The sequence below is a fragment of the Equus quagga genome, chromosome 4 (assembly GCF_021613505.1).
Source record: "Equus quagga isolate Etosha38 chromosome 4, UCLA_HA_Equagga_1.0, whole genome shotgun sequence".
Classification (NCBI taxonomy): Eukaryota; Metazoa; Chordata; class Mammalia; order Perissodactyla; family Equidae; genus Equus; species Equus quagga.
Window position 1 is genome coordinate 17,813,014 of NC_060270.1, and position 18,021 is coordinate 17,831,034.

General features: G+C 38.0%; 1 protein-coding gene across 2 annotated transcripts in view; it reads right to left on the reverse strand.

Annotated features, from left to right (window-relative positions):
• The window catches only part of LSAMP (limbic system associated membrane protein), a 600,663-nt gene that overhangs the window by 207,067 nt on the left and 375,575 nt on the right, over positions 1-18,021 (reverse strand). For both annotated transcript variants that reach the window (XM_046657785.1, XM_046657786.1), the window contains exon 3: positions 2,308-2,433. In XM_046657785.1, coding sequence (XP_046513741.1) covers positions 2,308-2,433 — 126 coding nt within the window. The remainder of the gene's footprint in view (positions 1-2,307; positions 2,434-18,021) is intronic.

Genomic DNA, 18,021 nt, shown 5'->3' on the forward strand with positions numbered 1-18,021 from the left:
CAAGTCATATGAACATTGTCATTAAAAAGTTTACTAGAGTTAGCCATGAAAATCTTAACTCCTAGACCAAGCCTGGAAAGACTTTGAAACCCTGGTTCTATCTCATTATTTTCCTGAACGCTATGGGTAAAAAAGAATATGTCTTTGGGTTCAGCTCACCAATACTATTTTTCCCTGAAAAAAAACTATTACTAGTCAATAGTGTACCAAAGGAAATAAAGACTTTTTATTAATAGGGTTCATTCCTTGATTAGAACTTGAATATAATCTATCTTCCTTTTTTCTTTCTTTTATCTACCACTTCTTCCACAAAAAATTGAGATTATAAGTAATATATTTATATAGATATTTAAATTAATTAGAAAAGGTGAGATATAAAAATAATGGCAAGGAAGCAAGATGAAAGCAACAATTTGGTCTGTTTATGGATTTGATGTCAGAAAATCCCACATAGTTTAAAATCTATTTATTAACCTACAACTTATATATGATTTCTTATATTCTTTTACAGATTGGGCCATAAATTTGGCTCTAAGTTTGGTGATAGTCAATACAATCAAGGACTCATGATCGTTTATAAAAATTCACTGAGCTCATTCATAAAAACTAACCATCGACTGGAAAAAGGACAATAGAAATATTGAAAATAAAGAGGAATTTCCTCAGAGGGTCCTTTCAAAAGGAAACTTGTAATAAAATTAACAATCTCTCAAAAACAACACTATAGAAAATGCAATGATTTTAGAGGATATCTTCTTTTACATCTTTAAATATGGGTCAAAACTTTTATACCAAATTGTCATTCAGTAAAAGGAATTCTGCATGGGATGGGGGTAGGTGAGGTGGGATTGGGAGATAATATAATTCCATCCAAATAGAATGTGGTCTTCAGGTTTAATTTAATCCATAGGAAAGGTATGTGATATCCAGAGGTTCACACTGCAGATAATGCTCCATATGCATTTTTTTTCCATATGAGGTATAAAATGGGTCCGAGCGGAAGTGAGCTTGAGGGTGATTTCCCAAACAAGTGCCTCATTTACTGCTTCTATATATTATCAATAAATGACAAGTCACATGCACTAACAATAAGGATGAGTTTTGAGTGACACTCTCTTAAGAAAATAGAAGCTTCTAATAAGAACAGCTGCCTATATAAGGAACCATTCCATAAGTTGGTCCAAACTTCACGTGAGAAATTAATTTGAGGGCTAACACAAAATGGAGGCCCATATTCTCAGTCTACAAAATACAGTTTTTTAAAGACGCTATAACCAAGCACCACCCTGGCCTTTTAGAAATATCTCAGGATAGCTCCTATTGCATATTTAGCTTTGCACAACAGCTTTTCTTGGTCGTCATTCCAAAATGAATACGTTGTATGTTAAATTTCTAGATGCTTATAGGAGGAAACTTTAAGAGAATTCAGATATAACTCAGTTAAACATTGGGGGATATCTACCAAAATACATGACATTTTATAAGAATAATTGATCCACAGCTCATCTCTCCAGAAAAATTAAATAGCAGGCTATGGTTTTGCATACAAGAAAATGTAATCTTTAGAGCAAGGGAGTATGCATGCAGTTAATCCTAAATAATTTGGTAAAATGTTTAAATGGAGCTCAAAAAGCAGCAGGGCCTCAGAACCCAGTTATGGTGGTGGTGGTGGGAAGGTGGAAGAGAGGATGCAGAAGACATTCCTGGGAAATGATTTTCTGACTTTTACTGAATTAGCATCAATAGCTGGGGATCCATAATGAGCTCACACAGCTTAGTCCATGCCTGATGCCCCTCCTCAGAGCCAGATGCTGAGGACAGGGCATTAGAAATCACAAACGATTTCGTATTATTCCTGAAAGATTTCTTCACCAAGTGTTACATATTAGAAAACAATAGTTAAAAGCAAGACAAAACAAAAAAATACAAAGAACTATGTAAATTTAATCCATACAAAACATTGCCCCAAGACACTCAACCACCAAACTGGCATACATTTCAGACAGAATAAGTTATTCACTGCATTTAATGCTTCTATATTTGTCACCTTGGGAGAGTATTTATTGAAAATGAAATAAGAGCTATCTATCTATGTCTTTCTCGCTCTAATAGAATACTATGTTTGTAGACTTTATAGATGAACATATTAGCAAAGACCAGGGAGGACCCTAAATAAGTCTTATGTCACAATTCTATTAGTGTTTTAATAACAAGATACATGCATGCCTTTCGGATCCAGTGGAATCTCAGAAGCATGAGGATATTTTAAATAGTGTGTGGTATCCTGGAGACTGGAGGGTTACTTACCAGTTGGTGTAAGGTGTCTCCAGGTAATAACAGGCTCAGGACGGCCATTGGCCATGCAGACCAAGGTCACATTGCTGCCCTCATTCACAGTGACATCTGAGGAGATGTTGGAGATCTTTGGTGGAACTATAAAGACAAAACCAAACAGAATATGTAACCATGTCAGTAAAAGCAAGTTTGGAGCACTGGTCCACACAACTGAAGTGGCAGATTTGACCTAAGTGCTTTTACAACTTGAATCATTTGAATTTTTGTGTTAAGAAGTCAGGGTGCTTTAGGACTCCTTAGAGACTTAGTGAGCAGATGAAAAGCACGGGTCTTACTAAAAGGTGAGGATCTCCCCACTAGAGCCAAGTGCTATAGGAAGTACACAGAGTAATATAATGAAAATGTCCTAACTCTTTTCTGATTAGAATGGACCTTATTTGGATATTAGAGAGCATGCACATTTATACATATTAAGAATAAATTTTCTTATCACTAAATGTTACCTACATTTATTTTCTATGTATACAAAATGCATATAGCCCAATCTTTCCTCCAAATGTTAGGAAAAGAAAAACAGTGTTATTTAGTATAAGATTGCACAGTAGTGTTAAGGTGTCGTATTATCTGGTTACTTATAATCTAGCCACATAAAGAAACCATTGGTTGGCCTCAATCACCTTGGTGTGTGACAGGGTGGATGATGTACCTTAGAGCTTAAAATTGAATTAATAATGCCTGTGTCATAGACAGATAGACATTAGAAAAATACTACTATTACTTCAAATACTATCATCATCACTACTACTAAAAAGTTAATAATAGCTAACTTTATTTACTATACATAAGACCCTAAGTAGAGGGTATTATTTACAAGTATTATCTCAATAACTCCTTATAATAAGGAAATAATATCCTATGAAGATTTTATTTACCATTGGGGGACTGATACATAGAGGGGGTCAGGTGAGAGGCAGAAAGCAGATTTGAATCTAGGCAGACACCAGGGCCCACGCTCTTAAGCACTACTTGAATGAAACTTCGTCTTCATAATCCAGGCTACCAGATGGCCAAAAATGATGGAAATTACTTTTTGGTGATGTGAGAAATGAGTCCCCAAGGGCTAGCTGTACTGCGGCCTGACTTCCTTCATTAGTGTTCAGGGCGGCAACATCAGATCTCATATTGGTAGGCTTCAGTGGGAAGTGAATTACTCACAGATTTCGTCACAGAGGTTATACACTGATTACAAATAGCAGAGTTTATGGTTCGACTGTGATTTTCCTTTTTTTACTCGTAGGAGCTTATGCTCTCCCTGAGAAAGTATGCGTCAGGGAGAGGGAGGAGGACCAGAGAGCATGAAGGACTTCAATAAGAAACAAATCTTATTTTTTCTCACTCTTCCTGCCCTTTAGGAACTCTATGTAGTGATGAATAAAACAGAAACATTTTCTGCTTGTAGAAGCAGCTGCCTGAGCACCATGTGATCCCTGGAGGTCCCTGTTAGAAGACATTGATGGTACTTAGGCAACTCACCAGAGCAAAGAGTCACAAAGATAAGTGGGATGAGGATTCCTGTGACCTTAACATTCCTCTCACAATGACACCTTATGTGGCCGCTGGGTAGGAACCAGGGATTCCAAATCAAACCCAACAGCAAAAATGGAATGTAGTTGATTCCCATTGTTTAGCAACTTCTATTTATAGATTTTCTATTTCTCCTTTCAGCCATTGGGGTTAAGGGTCATCTTCTCATATTCATAGATTGATATGTAATATATTGTCCTAGGCTGTTACAATGAGGACCTGAAAAGTTACGCCTATATTATAGGGAAGAACATGAGGCACAGATAGGAAAAATGGCTTGTCAAGGGTGATCCCATTAAGAAATATGGCTAGGCTTAGCACTCAGAGCCCCTGATTGTCCTATTGTTCTATTGTTTAATATTCACATTTTCTAATACCCAGCTGAGTAAACTAAGGTCCTGAACATCTCCAAAAAACTAATAAAATATAAACCCATGAACAAAATTGAAACATCCTAGATGCCTTCCTCAACAATCTAAAATTTGTAACAGGAGGCTATATGTTAATTATAAGAACTCACATTACTCAAGTTGTGGTTAGTTCTGAATTGCAAGAAAGGACATGGCATAGAGAGAAGAAATACAGATGTGTTCTGATAAAAAAAAAAAAGTAGAGAAGGACAGACTCCATATCCCTAATATAAGAGCATGCAAACTGACAAAACAGAAAAAATCTCCAATGATCAAGGCCCCAAAGAGTTATTACCTAGGATAACATTTACTCATATGACCTCTCTTTTATAAGAGGCATATATACTAAGGACTTTGCTTTTACATGGCATGCAAGTTGAGTCACTTACTCAATGTTACACAGACAGGTGGTGATAAAATTAGGAACAGAATCTAGAATAATTGACTGCAGGGCTGTTTTTCGGCCACCAAACCATATTGTTTCTCTTAATGAAGGACAATATACTCAGGTCCTGGATCTCAGATGCTGGAGATGCAGAAAGTGTTTGTGTTGAACAGTTAGAAATGAAGTCATGTTGACATTGTATCCCACCTTCCTCAGGGTCACTACCAGTGAGTTTCACTCCATCGGTTATCTTCCTACTTTACTGTACTTTGTACCAGCTTCTTCCCATAAGCATTTACATATGATGTAGTTGTTTTGCTCTAGAAAGAAATCCTTCACCAAATGTTACCCTCTTACTAACTTTCAACCTCTCCCTCTCCAAATTTCCTCAAGGAACTTTTCTATATCACATCTTCATTTCCCATTCACACTTCAACCTTCAGCGCAACCTAAATTCTCTCATTAACCTCCAAAGAAACTACTCTCAGAAAGCTTACCAATTTCTTTGAACCATGTTTCTAGATCCAAAGAACAATTTTTGTTATTATTGTATTTTTCTCTGAAGTATTTGACTTTGCTTTGAGGTTATTTGACCATAATCTCCTTCTTCCAGTCCTTTCTCTTCTTGGTTTCTAGGTCACCAAACTCAACTGTTTTTCCCCTTAGCCCCCTGGCCACCCTTCACAGTTTAACTTTTGGGCTTATTTTGTCCTTTTCCTTGAACATCTGTGTTCCTGAGAGGTTGATCACTGTCCTCTTTCTTCACACCATTCACTATGAGTGATCTCATCTACTCTCGAGCTTCAGAAGCTGAGGCCATGCTTGACATTCTAAAATAAGTACTGGTAGCCCAGATTTTTCTCATGACCTTTATACCTCCATTTCCAATAGACTATTCTACATCTCCGTCAAATGCCTCAGATACCCAAGATTCCAAATAGTCAGAACTGAGGTCATCATCGCCCTTCCCACAGAACACTTGTAGTCTTGTGCATTACATTAGTGAATACTGTCATCATACAGACGGTTGCACAAGCAAAACAAGAAAGTTATCTGCCTTGACTGCTCTCTTTCCTTTATGGCCACCATATAAAATGGACCCTCAAGTTCTATGACTTGCATCTTTATTTATAACTCTCACATTCATTCTTTATACTCAATCCAGATTCCCACCAGCCATCAACATTTCTTTTTTTGCCTGAATTACTGCAAGAACATTACAACTAGTTTCTTTGCCTTTAGCTTTCCTCTCCTTAAGCTCACTGTCATTCATTCACCACACTACAATCAGAATTTTTTTCCTAAATTGCAAATGCGAGTATAGTAACCCCTGATTAATCTCATTGCCTTCAAGATAAAATCCAAACTTCTTAATATGACTTGATAGGCCACTTGATGATTGGCCCCTGGTTATCGCTCTAGCCTTATTTCCTATTCCCTTTTTAACGTATCATCCAGTCAGATCAAACAACTGTGGGTTCCTGGAATATACCATCTTCATTTACTCCCAGGCATTTAACATTCTATTTTTTTCTACATGAAATATTCTTCTGTCAACTCTTCATGTGGTTGGCCCCTTTTCCCCTCAAGTTTCAGCTTGTCAGCTTGCTTTCTCACTTTTTCCAGGAAGACTGTCCCATCATTCCTTACCCCACTGCACCCCTGGCCCCATATTGGGTGAAGCATCCGTCCTGGGTGTCTGTGCCACACTGTGCCCTGTGTTTCTCTACCACAGCCCTGAATCATAATTGCTGGATTACTACTTGTGTCTGTCACTAAACTGAAAGAGCCAGACAGGAGGGCCTTTGTTTTCTTGACCAATGAATCTTACAGAGCAGGTACTTGGAATATGGTAGGTGCTCCCAGAGTGTTTGAAAAAAGAAATTAATGAGATTTTCCCTCCAACCCTTTTCTGAGTTCAAGGATGTCATCTCATTGAATTTTTGTTAGAAAGGAGTAAGCTTTTATTTTGAACCAGTAAAACACATATTTTATCAATATTTCTTGAGCTACTCCTCTAGTCATCTATTTCACTAACAACTTCTTTGACTCTTAATGAGAAAAACTAACCATGGAGAAGAGAAATTTTTGTATGTTTTAGGAGCAGAGGAAGCAAGATAAATTTGGTGTCCAATTTTCTCAATTATAGATTTTCAGGTTTTAACTTTTTAAATTTTCTGTGCGGAGTCATTCATACATATTTTTTATGTGTGTATATAAATATCGCTGTATGTGACATTTTTAGTTCAATGGTTTAACAGTTCTTTCCTACTTTCTTGTAGCAATTCATGTCGTCTACATTTACACCATCACTGATAACATATCATTAAAGTAGCAATTCAAAGTTGTTATTCTGTTATCTTGTAAAATCTTTATAAAGATTCTAGGAGGTAAAAAGTGTTCTTATTACTACTGTCATTTTACAGACATAAAGATACAGGACAAAAATGGGTAAAAAAATCACATAGCTAAGGGATTATAGAGCTAGGACCAACGCCTAAGGTTTATAGGTTTCCCACACTTAATCCTTCCTCTACATCACATTCACTTTTGCAAAAGTGATTACAAATAGTATATTTTTCTCTATCTTAATTCTAAGTAAGGATGACTACTTAGGAAATACTGTTTAACATGATCATCTTATTTGCATCTGCAAACATAAGTTGTTTATTTATCTAAATCACTGTAATATTGATTTATGCTCAATTCTTGGGTCATCACAGTACTCTGGGTAGTTTGGTTTTTTTTCTTTCTGATATATTCCCTAATAATTTTTATTCACAAGATATTAGTTTGATTTGTTATATTTTCCTAAATGTAATGCCATGAACTATTTATTTGATGTTTTCCATCTATCCAGTTTCAGTTTGTCTCCAATTTGTCTGGATTATTTTGTTTTTCTTACCTATTAATGAGAGCTCCTCATATCTTAAGGAATTGACCTTTTGTTGCCATGTCATTTGCAATTTCCCCAATTTCTTTTATTTGTTTATTTATTTTTGAGGAAGATTAGCTCTGAGCTAACATCTGCTGCCAATCCTCCTCTTTCTGCTGAGGAAGACTGGCCCTGAGCTAACATTCGTGGCCATCTTCCTCTACTTTATATGTGGGACGCCTACCAGAGCATGTCTTGCCAAGCAGTGCCATGTCCACACCTGGGATCCCAGCCAGAGAACCCCAGGCTGCCAAAGCGGAACATTCCAACTTAACCACTGCACCACTGGGCCGGCCCCTCCCCAATTTATTTCTAACTTCTTAATTTTATGATCATTTTTGCTTTGTAGAAGTCTGAATTTCTTTGTTGATCTTTCTTTTGTGATTTCTTTTATTGCTTCTGTGCGTATTAGGTCCTTTCCTGATATAAAATCAGTTAAATGTTTATTTCTGTTTCTTTAAATGATTTATTTCATTTTTTTTTCCATTGAACTCTTTAAATCATCTGGAATTTATTTAGGGTGTCAGGTATAACCAGGTTTTTTTCCCAAAATTTTTTAGTCAATATCCCCAATACTTTTTGTTAAATAGTATAAAATGTATATACCATTTTGGTTTTCAGAATTACTCTATAACAGTGCTGCCAATTTGACTAGAACAGTATTTCTGGGAAATGTGTAAAAATAGACCTTACTTACCATACCAAGTAATTTTATCAAAATATTTAAAAATCTAAGTCACTAATCTTTTGGATACCACACAATTATTATGTGTTGCCAGTTCCAAAATGAATTGTTTATTAGATGAACACTTCCTAAAATGTTGAGTGAAAAACATAATTTAGATGCCTTTCTTTCAGGACACTGACAAAATTCATTATTCAAAGGAATCCTCAGGGTTTCCATTGTAAAAAATAATTGTAAAAAGAATAAGCCACATCTCATAGTTCTAATTTTAAAATCTGAATTATTAAATAGGCAATATTCTTTCATTGAAATACACATAAGTTCTGTGTTAAAGCAATGTACATTTTTTCTATTCATTACAAATATAATGGCAGTTTCTAAAATAATGCTAGCATCTAGGTGCACCTGGATACAAGGATTCCTTCAGTTGTGCAATGAACTAGCATTACATAGGATTATGACACAGTCAGTCTGGCTCTGCCACTCATCGTTTTATTGTCGCTCCTCACTCTTCTTGTAATTCCTTTACCCCCTGCCTCTACCAGATCTCCAAGGTCTGCCCTGGCTTTTGTGGATCTAGAGCTGCCTGTACATGTTTGTACAGTTCTCTAGGTTCCAACACATTCTTTTTTCTCTTTTGTATAAGACTAATATCTCTTATGTATGACCAAAAGTGGAAATGTAGGCAAAGTCAGGGACATAAGCGGAGTGGACATCTATTGTTTTACCTGCCCAAATCCATGCTTTCTTCTTCTGGTAAGACACCTTGGTTTTCCTTTGGGGAAACAACTTCTCACCCCACTGCCACTGTTTGTGGGGACTGTCAATCAAGTGACCCATTCTTCGTTGGCCAAGGAGTAGACAAATAACCTAAGCTGAGCCATTCAGATTCTCCCTCCCTGGAACTTGGTTTTTATAAGGAATGACTCAAGAGAGGTTGGAACTGATTCAACCGGTGGGAGACTGTTAATGGCCGCAAATCTCCACTCCTCACTGTATCCATGTCCTTTGCCCTCCTTCAGTGGGGGACACGCTTTTCCATCCCAGGACCATGTTACTTGTTTTGGCCAAGGATATCAGCATGGGGAATACAAGCATAGTCTTGAAAAGTGTTGGCATAATTGGACTCACTTGGTCTTGTGCCTCTGCCACCACCATGAGAAGAACACGCCCAGGTCCAGCTAAGCCTGATGGTCCCAGGAAAAGGAGGATGGGAGATAGCAAATAAAACAGTGTACCCAGTAAAGTGTGAAATTCAGACAAACAACAAACACATTTTTTGGTATAAGTTCCAAATATTATATGAGACAAATTTATACTAAAAATTATTTATCTGAAATTCAAATTTAACTGGCATCCTATATTTTTATTTCATAAATCTGACAACCCCAGGAACAGAGTCATCTGTAGTGAAGCCCAGCCTAGATCTGCTGACTTGTACACTTGCAAGAAATAAAGAATAACAGTTGTTTTATGCCCCTGAATTTTGAAGTAGTTTGTTCAGCAGCGATAGTTAGCTAATAGATATCATGAAGGCGCAACCACCTGAAAGGACTTTTATTTTTCACTATTGCCGGCAACTTGCATTCCTAGAGATGCATGACTTCCACGCTTCCCAAGGCAAAATTTTTCTGCTTTTCCTTTGATTCTGTGAGTTATTCCGTATTCTTCCAAGGACTCATCACTTTTTTACGTTAAATTAGCCAGGCAATTTCTGTTGCTTAAATCAAAGAATTTCTAATTGTTGCAAATTGAGAAGTAGTCATATTAAGGGAAAAATCTATGACAGGCCTCTCCTTCACATTTTTCTCTTAATATGTCATCTCTGCCTATGTACACATTGGGTTTCCACAAAACAAACTTAGTTGTATGTTTAGCATTGGTTCTCGTCTGTCAGTACACATTGCTTTAAAACTAATCCCAGGTTTGCAAGACCATCTGATCTGGCTGTGGATATCTTAATGCCTTTATTCGTGGTTCCTAACTGATCAGCCTACAGAAGGAAAATAATTAGTTCCAGAGTAGGGAAGAAAAGTGGTCAGTTGGCTCATTTCCCTAACCTCAAATAATTAGCAGTTATTATTTGTGTTCAATTCAAAATGCCATTCCTAATGGTACAAATTAGCAACAAATTGGTCTCATTAGTTATTATTCATTCGAAGTTGGGGCAACGTGTATGTATTACTGTATGTGTAGTGGTAAGGTGGTGTTAAAAACACGCTATCAACTTCCTACTTTCTAATCTTCCTTTGGTACCACTAGAGAAGCTTAAGCCCTATCTTTTGCATATGTAGCAGACTATGGAACGTATGGCATGTCTGCAGGTTTCAAAAATCTACAGGATGTTTTTTGAGCAGCTCTTGGCTTTAATAAGCATGATCTAAGAATTCAACAATAAGAATAAAAATATACAGTATAACACATAAATGCCATCTTGTGAAACATCAAACATCCATCTAGCCTGGCATTTTGCTTCTGAAAATGCCACTGAAGCATGTTTTGCTGCATGGTGTGGTAGTTTCCAGGATGGATGACAGGACTGGAAATGTAGCGCAGTGAACTAGATTGAAAGCCAGGGGACTTTGAGCCTCTCCTGCCACTAGCTCACAAGGCAACCACACATTCTCTGATATTTGCTTTTGAATCCCCATCATCAGGCACATTGTAGGTGCTTAAAAAATTTTGAATGAACAAATTAATAGCAAATTATTTAAATCTCTCTGAGTCTTAGCTTCCTCATCTGGTAACTGGAAGTAATATGCAAGGTGATATTAGGGAATATTACAGGATTGCTATTAGGGTCAAATAAAAAAATGCATGTGCACTTACCCTGTAAACTGTAAGAGGTCTATAAGTGTAGCTATTATTTATTACATGCTAAAACTAGCTAATACAGCAGTTTTGGCTTAACTCCTCCTAAGATAATGTTATAAAATAGTTCATGCATTTCTGTGGCTAATGGTGTTTTAGTTATATTTTTGCAGGCACTATTACTACCAAAAAGTGTAGGTAATTGTTATAATTCATAATTAATCATTAATACTGACAATAACAATAAATCACCCAAAAGATACACCTTGAGTTCTTATCTACTAATGGGCAGATCTATGCCAATATGTTCAGTCCTTTTGTCGATGTCTAGATATTTTATACCCACAATAAAAAGTGACACAAAGATGTGAGAGTGTACAACCATAAGTGAAATAAGTCTCACCAAAATTTTTAGAAGCTTAACTTTTGGGCTCCCAAGAAAAAGCTCTCCAAATAAAATTTTGTCCCCATTACATGATTTGTAATCTGAGTCTTAGAAAAAGGGAGGTTTTCTTTTATTCATTGTTCTTGTAGACAGCAGATGTTGCCAGGTGTTTCGTGTCTGTAATTTGAATCTCTGAAGCCTTAGACCTTGCATGGAATAAAATAACTAGCAGTGATAATTTCTTTTCCACTCGTACTAGTTCCCACTCCTATTAGGATCCATTTATCAAGCAAGAAACATCAGCCTCTGAAGTAGGTATTTGAAAAGGAGCACTCTACAGGAACATGATTCCTTTTAGACACAAATTTCATGGATGAGTAGGGAAAATATGGAAACTATAGATTCTTTGAGTGTCAGATGAAGCTTAGGGTAGGAGAAACTCATTGTAAGTATCAGCTACTTCAATTTCTCTGCCAGGAGTGATTACAAATGCTGCACTTATGTATGCATTAAATGATAAACAAAGTGACTTGAGGAAAGAGGGAAAATATGCTAACAATTTAGGGGAAAAGATAAAATGTACGTATAAAACAAAGCACTGCCAAGTGCCATGTAAGTGGTGATGGGGTAAAGTCAGGGAAATTGGAGTCAAGAATCTTATGAAGTGACATATTAAAACAACATGCAGTCAAGGAAAAGCCAGCCTCTTTCAATCAGACAGCAGCACTTTCTGAACTGTACATGTAACTAAAAGTTAGCGCCTGAAGCCTCACTCACTATAGTCGGCTGAGATGAACCTGGCATTTTACTATGTTGGCTAAAGGTATAAGCTGGGTGAGACACACTCTTTTGGGCCTTTGAGACCTACATTATCACATTCTCAAGTGGCCATATGAGTTCCTGGCACTGTACTAGAAAGTCAGATTTATACCAAAACAGTCCCTAGAGACTCATCCAGATAGTAGCCAACATCAAAAGGGTTAATTTGTGTCAGAATACTCTAAATAACTCGCATGTAATAGCCATGGGACAAAGAAATGCTATGAGCTCACGTACACACCGCTTAGTGGTGGATGTGTGCTTATGGTGACACGTGTGTGGCATGAATATCTGCATCTGGCTGAGTCCCCTAGTCTACCTAAAAGGAAAGTATATTAAATTGGAACTTTTCTATATGTATTAAATGTTTAGAATTACTCTGGAATCCAAGTGTGTGGGCTGGTTTAGAAAAGGGACAAATTACTCAGGCACCAACATTTGCATTCATGACGAGTTAAAGGACGTGTCCATTATTGCTGCTTCAGCAATAGGTATACTCTGTGGGACGTCAAATGGCTGTTCCCATGTACGGGTCATTGCCTTGTTAAATAAGAGCGAATGGGACTATCTTGACTCTGCTCACTGAGGCTGCATTTACTCAGCGAGTCAGCAGCTTTTCCAGAATCTCATATTCCCAGACCTTATTCCAGCTGTTGGCATATTTGTTTTTGCTAATCTGGGAAAGCATCCAGATGCTGATTTAATCAATAGGTAGAAGGAGTGAATCTACCATCTTCCCTTTACCTGGGAGAAATAGCTTTCTCATTTCTGGTACCTACAGAATCGTCTTTAGATACTGTCCAACCAGAGCAGATGGTTTTGTTATTTGGCAGAAATGGGGGTATCGAGCAGAGGGAAGCTCAAACATATCAGGCTACCTAGGGTAGGTGGCAAATAGCAACTGGGTGAATTCCAAGGTCTGAGACTTTATCAGAGAAAAGAGGAGTGCATCTTTTTGCCCTGTGCACTCAAAAAGACGTATTTTTGCTATGTTAAAGAGAGTTGTTAGGTATAATTCTTTGAACAGGTGCAAACTCAGGCTGTATTCCTGGGATCTACTAAAAACCCACTCCTTATTCTATGAAAAGCCTGTAAAATTTAGCCCTAAACCATGACATATCCTTAAAAGCTACAAAATAATTTATAGGCAACCAAAATATTTTTTTTTCTGTTTTCTGTTAGTTTTCTTAAAAAAAAATAAATGTGAGGAAAACATTGCTTGTACCCCAAGGATGAATTCTTTAGCTATTAAAAGAATATTATAAACAAATCCTTATATAAAAAGCAGAGAGGATTTTAAATCAGAGAGAAAAGAGCTATAAGTGAACAAAAAATAGAACTATAAAGGTCCAGAGACCAATCTGCTGTGTATTATGTTAAAGAATCATACAACTAATAACACTTATTGAGAGCCTATAGCACGTAAAGGCCCGGTGCTGGCATGGACAGAGGTGAGGAGAGGATTAAAACAATGACAATTATGACCTAGATCAGCTAGTCCTTATTGTTTCAACAGAAGTGCCAGTAGGAGGTTACGATGAAAATAATAACACTTATTCTAACATCTTCAAAATGGCCTACCGTTCATCTCATTTCTTCAGTTCATTTTGGGAATCAGAAATAGGTAGAGATAACTATGGTGTCTGTAAGAATCCTTTAAACTTAATAATTTCATGCCCACATTACTAGCCTAAATTCTATTTTTTTAGTTGCTTAAGGCATATAGTGTTCTTTGCATGTAGGGAGGTAGATTCTAACAGAAACCAACTAGAGTGAACTAAAGCATGCCTAGAATACAATGAAAATAATAAAAGTTGTTTCCTGCCACTGCTCAAGGGCCCAGAAGATAGAATATTTAGACAGAGAATAGGATTGACAGGAAGTTTTTAGAATGTCTCTCTTTGCATTGCCCCTGTTCAAAGCTTACCACGAACCATTGTGAACAGAATGTGGAACATTCACATTATTTCCTTCTAAATAAACAGAGTTACTATTGTGGATTAATTAATACATTCATGCCAATTATAAATGTTCAAAAATTATATATAATGGTAGAAAACATAGTAATTGTTGCAAGTTTAAATGCAGCTAGGAGAAATAGAATACTTTCTGCAATTCTAAATGGGTTTGAAAATTCCAGGGAGGTAAATGGGCGTGTGTGAGGTGGGGGAGACAAAAAACAAAACCTCAAGTTGACAAACATAAGTTAGATCTCCATTTTATCCTTGCTTGCTCTCTTTTGGAGGAGCAAAGGAACATCAAATACTGAAAGAAGACACCAGCAAGAAGAAAAATAAGAAGAAATAGTGAAGATAATAAAGATAATAAACAATAACAATAATATCTGAGGTAGCATAACATTACACAATTTACAAAACACTGGTATACGCCTTGCCTTATTTGATCCGCACCCTATCCCTGTTCAATAGCTTGGACAAGTATTAGTACCACTGGCTCCCACCTATGTATTGGTTAGATAACGGGCTCAGCAAGGTTCATTCTCTTGTCCAAGGTCACAAAGCAAGAAAGCGAAAGTGCAGAGTTTATAACCAGCTCTTCTGATGGTGTCAAGATGATCTAGGGAGCCTTGATATTTCACAGACTAGATTATTTCCCTCCGAGGTGTGAGATGCTGCCACGTTGACTGAATTAAACAGCTGCCAAGATCACCAGGGCAAAACTAGAGACAGGAATGTCTGGGTAGGTAGGTGGTTGTGCGAAGTAGTGATGGAAATGCCAGTAATTGTGTAGAGGTTCTGGAAGTTTAGTTTACTGAAGTTAGTTTTCGCTGCGTTATTCAATTAAGTTAATATTATATGGTTAACAATTTGGCTTTCTGGTTTTGAAGTATTTTTTAAAATAATGCTGACCATATTCATATCAGTAACTTGAAAAGCTTGAACAATTTTACAGTGGAAACTGGAGCCATCCTCACAGGCCTTATTTGCTACCTGTATCACATTTCTTCTCCCTCAATTTGACCAACTCAAAATGGGATTTCTCTTCTTTCTGCCTTCTCCTCTAAAACTCCAGAGGGCGGCATGGTGGTGGTGTTGAGAAGGAACGTTCTGTCCCTGCTTCCATAAATGAATCCTGAATGGGGTGAGTCTCCATTAATCTTGAGCTAAATGTGAAGTTAGACACGGAGGCACCTCAGGTCCCACCTGTTTGTTCACAGCCCTAGGCATGTTATGGAGGAAATGTCAAAGATTTCTCTTCTCTTGCGTCGGCACCCTGCCGTGATGTTTTATTCAAACCTCTATGTCCTAAGGAAACAAACACTGCCTATCAAAATCTCCCCAACCTGGCTCCCAGTCTCACACATAAACATGCACAACACCTGTGTTTAGGAGAGCTGATCAATTCTCGAAAAACGCGGTCTCCTGGTAACATGCTGTGAGGCCAGAGCACTCTGGCAAATGATTTCTGAGGCAGCGTGACCCTCTGCGACTGTGTTTGCCTCCATCTCACAATGCTTGTGCTTATACAACATGATGTGTCCACCGACCCTGCCTTCCAAGAAGGATATTTTTAACTATGAGTGAAACTCTGGGTTCACATGGAGAAAAACCAACTGCTGGGAAAATAGGGAAGGGTAGGGGGAGATGTGATGCAGACGTGACTGAGAAGGGACAGAATCAGCAGCACTTCCATGAGGGGAGCACGGGGATTTCTCCTGCTTGGCTCTGCATCAGCTCTGTATTTGGTACTGCCCTAGTGGCCAGCAGCAGAAGTAGCTTGTCCATAGGGCCTAGGCTGGAAGGCTATGGAAATGCATTACAGTTTTAATAGAGGCTCTGTGGCAAGTGTGAGCATTAGAGATGGAAAGTGAGTAGCACCCACAGTCTCCATCCATCCTGTCTGCCACAAGCACACGAGCCAGGCTACAGAGTGGGAATTAGGAAGAGGTGGTGAAGGGAAAATGGAGGCACTATGGAAAATAGACAGGAGCAGTTTCTGAGCAGACATGACTCAGCATGTCCGCTGCAGGCAGCGCATGCACCGGACCATGTATGTAAACATATCTTATGTAACCTGCACAGGCTGTGTTCCACTTTTGCATAAAAGTCATATAAAAGCTGCCGTAGGAGAAGCCAGGGGCTCCCACCCCCTGCCAGCAGAAAAGAATAAAGCACATCTACACTGCCTTCGATGGGCTCTACGCATCTTTTTTCAACTCCCGGAGCCCCGTGATCCAGTCCTCGCCCGTTCCCCCCTGCATACAGGTGGTCACGGCAATCATGTAATTGGATGCATATTGGCCAAGTCAGTGCTCTCGTCTATCAGCACTCAACTGACTGAAGGCAGCTGACATGATGGCTGCTTTGTGCTCAATAAGCCACAGACTGCACAAGGCAGAGATGCCCACTGTAGCAGTCAGTGGGATTCTTATGTTTTTATCAGGTCCAAACAGCTCCAGATGGACTGAGGACCAAGCCTGTTGGCCACCAGAAGTATTCTTGGTTCTTAGCCCACACCTCTCCCTTTTTAATCCACAGGGAAATGGCAAGCGCTCCCTCTGTTACTCTACCCGACCTCCCTCTGGCCTTAGGCAAGTCGCTTAACCTGATCTGGAAAACGACTTGGCCCTGAGAGACTTGGGCCATTGAGAATCTTTGATTCCATGAGTCAGACTCGCTCATTACTGTCACACCAGCAGGAAAACACAGTGCCCAGTCTGATGTGGCTTCTCATGAAGTGTATGTTAAGAGAGTGAATGAATAACTTAACTGAGTCTTCAATGCCATGTATAAAATTACATGGAAACGATTAATACTCAGGGCCACTGTGATTACTTTGCTCTCTTAGCCTTTTGCTCACACTTTCTTCCATTAATTATACGGCCATCACATCTCTCTTGATGGTAAGATAGCCCAAGCAGCTCAAGTCCAAATTGCACATTTTTAGCTACCTGCCCTTCCTATAATGATTAGAGGCTTTATGAGAGAAGATAATATCAGCCTCCTTCTGTGTCCTGTAAATTGAATGTATGCCCAGAGTAGCTAAATTTTAAGTTTAAAAAAAAATATTCTCCAACATATTTAACATACATAAATAAATATATAGCGTTACCAAAGAAATGTAAAAGGATGTAAAACATCTCCCTCTGTTAACTTTTCCTGAAGCTCCACAACACATTAGGTATGCCTTATGCTGGCCCCTCAGATAGCTTTGGGAGTCAGATCAGGTTTCAGCTATAAGCCAGCTGGTGCCATTCATTTAAAGAAAAACAGCTATGTAAGTGAGCAAGTTTCTAATCACTAAATCTAATTACAAAGTAGAGTAAATTATTATAAATGTTTTTAGAAGTGTCTTAAAACACTGTAAAAAAGAAAAATTATCAACCAAAGGGAAATCTGCTATGCTGATAGTTGATAGCATCATTTGGAAGTAGGACATTCACGTGTGTAAATGTTATATGCTCTGGCTATTTCTGACACCTGAATCTAGCATTCACACATTAAAAACTTTATAACTTTTCTCTTTCATTCAATCATATGCTGAACTTTTCGACTCAACGTGCACCTTAGTTTATAGGTCCTAACGTGAGTAAGAGGAACATCTCACGTATACTAGACTGAAGGGAACTTCAACTCGCTCCATTAAAATGGTAACAGTCAAGGGCAGGAAAAGACAGTAGGAAAATGAAAGAGAGACACTTTACATGGATGTGTGTATTTCTCGTGCAGATCTATCCTCTTCTACTTAGCA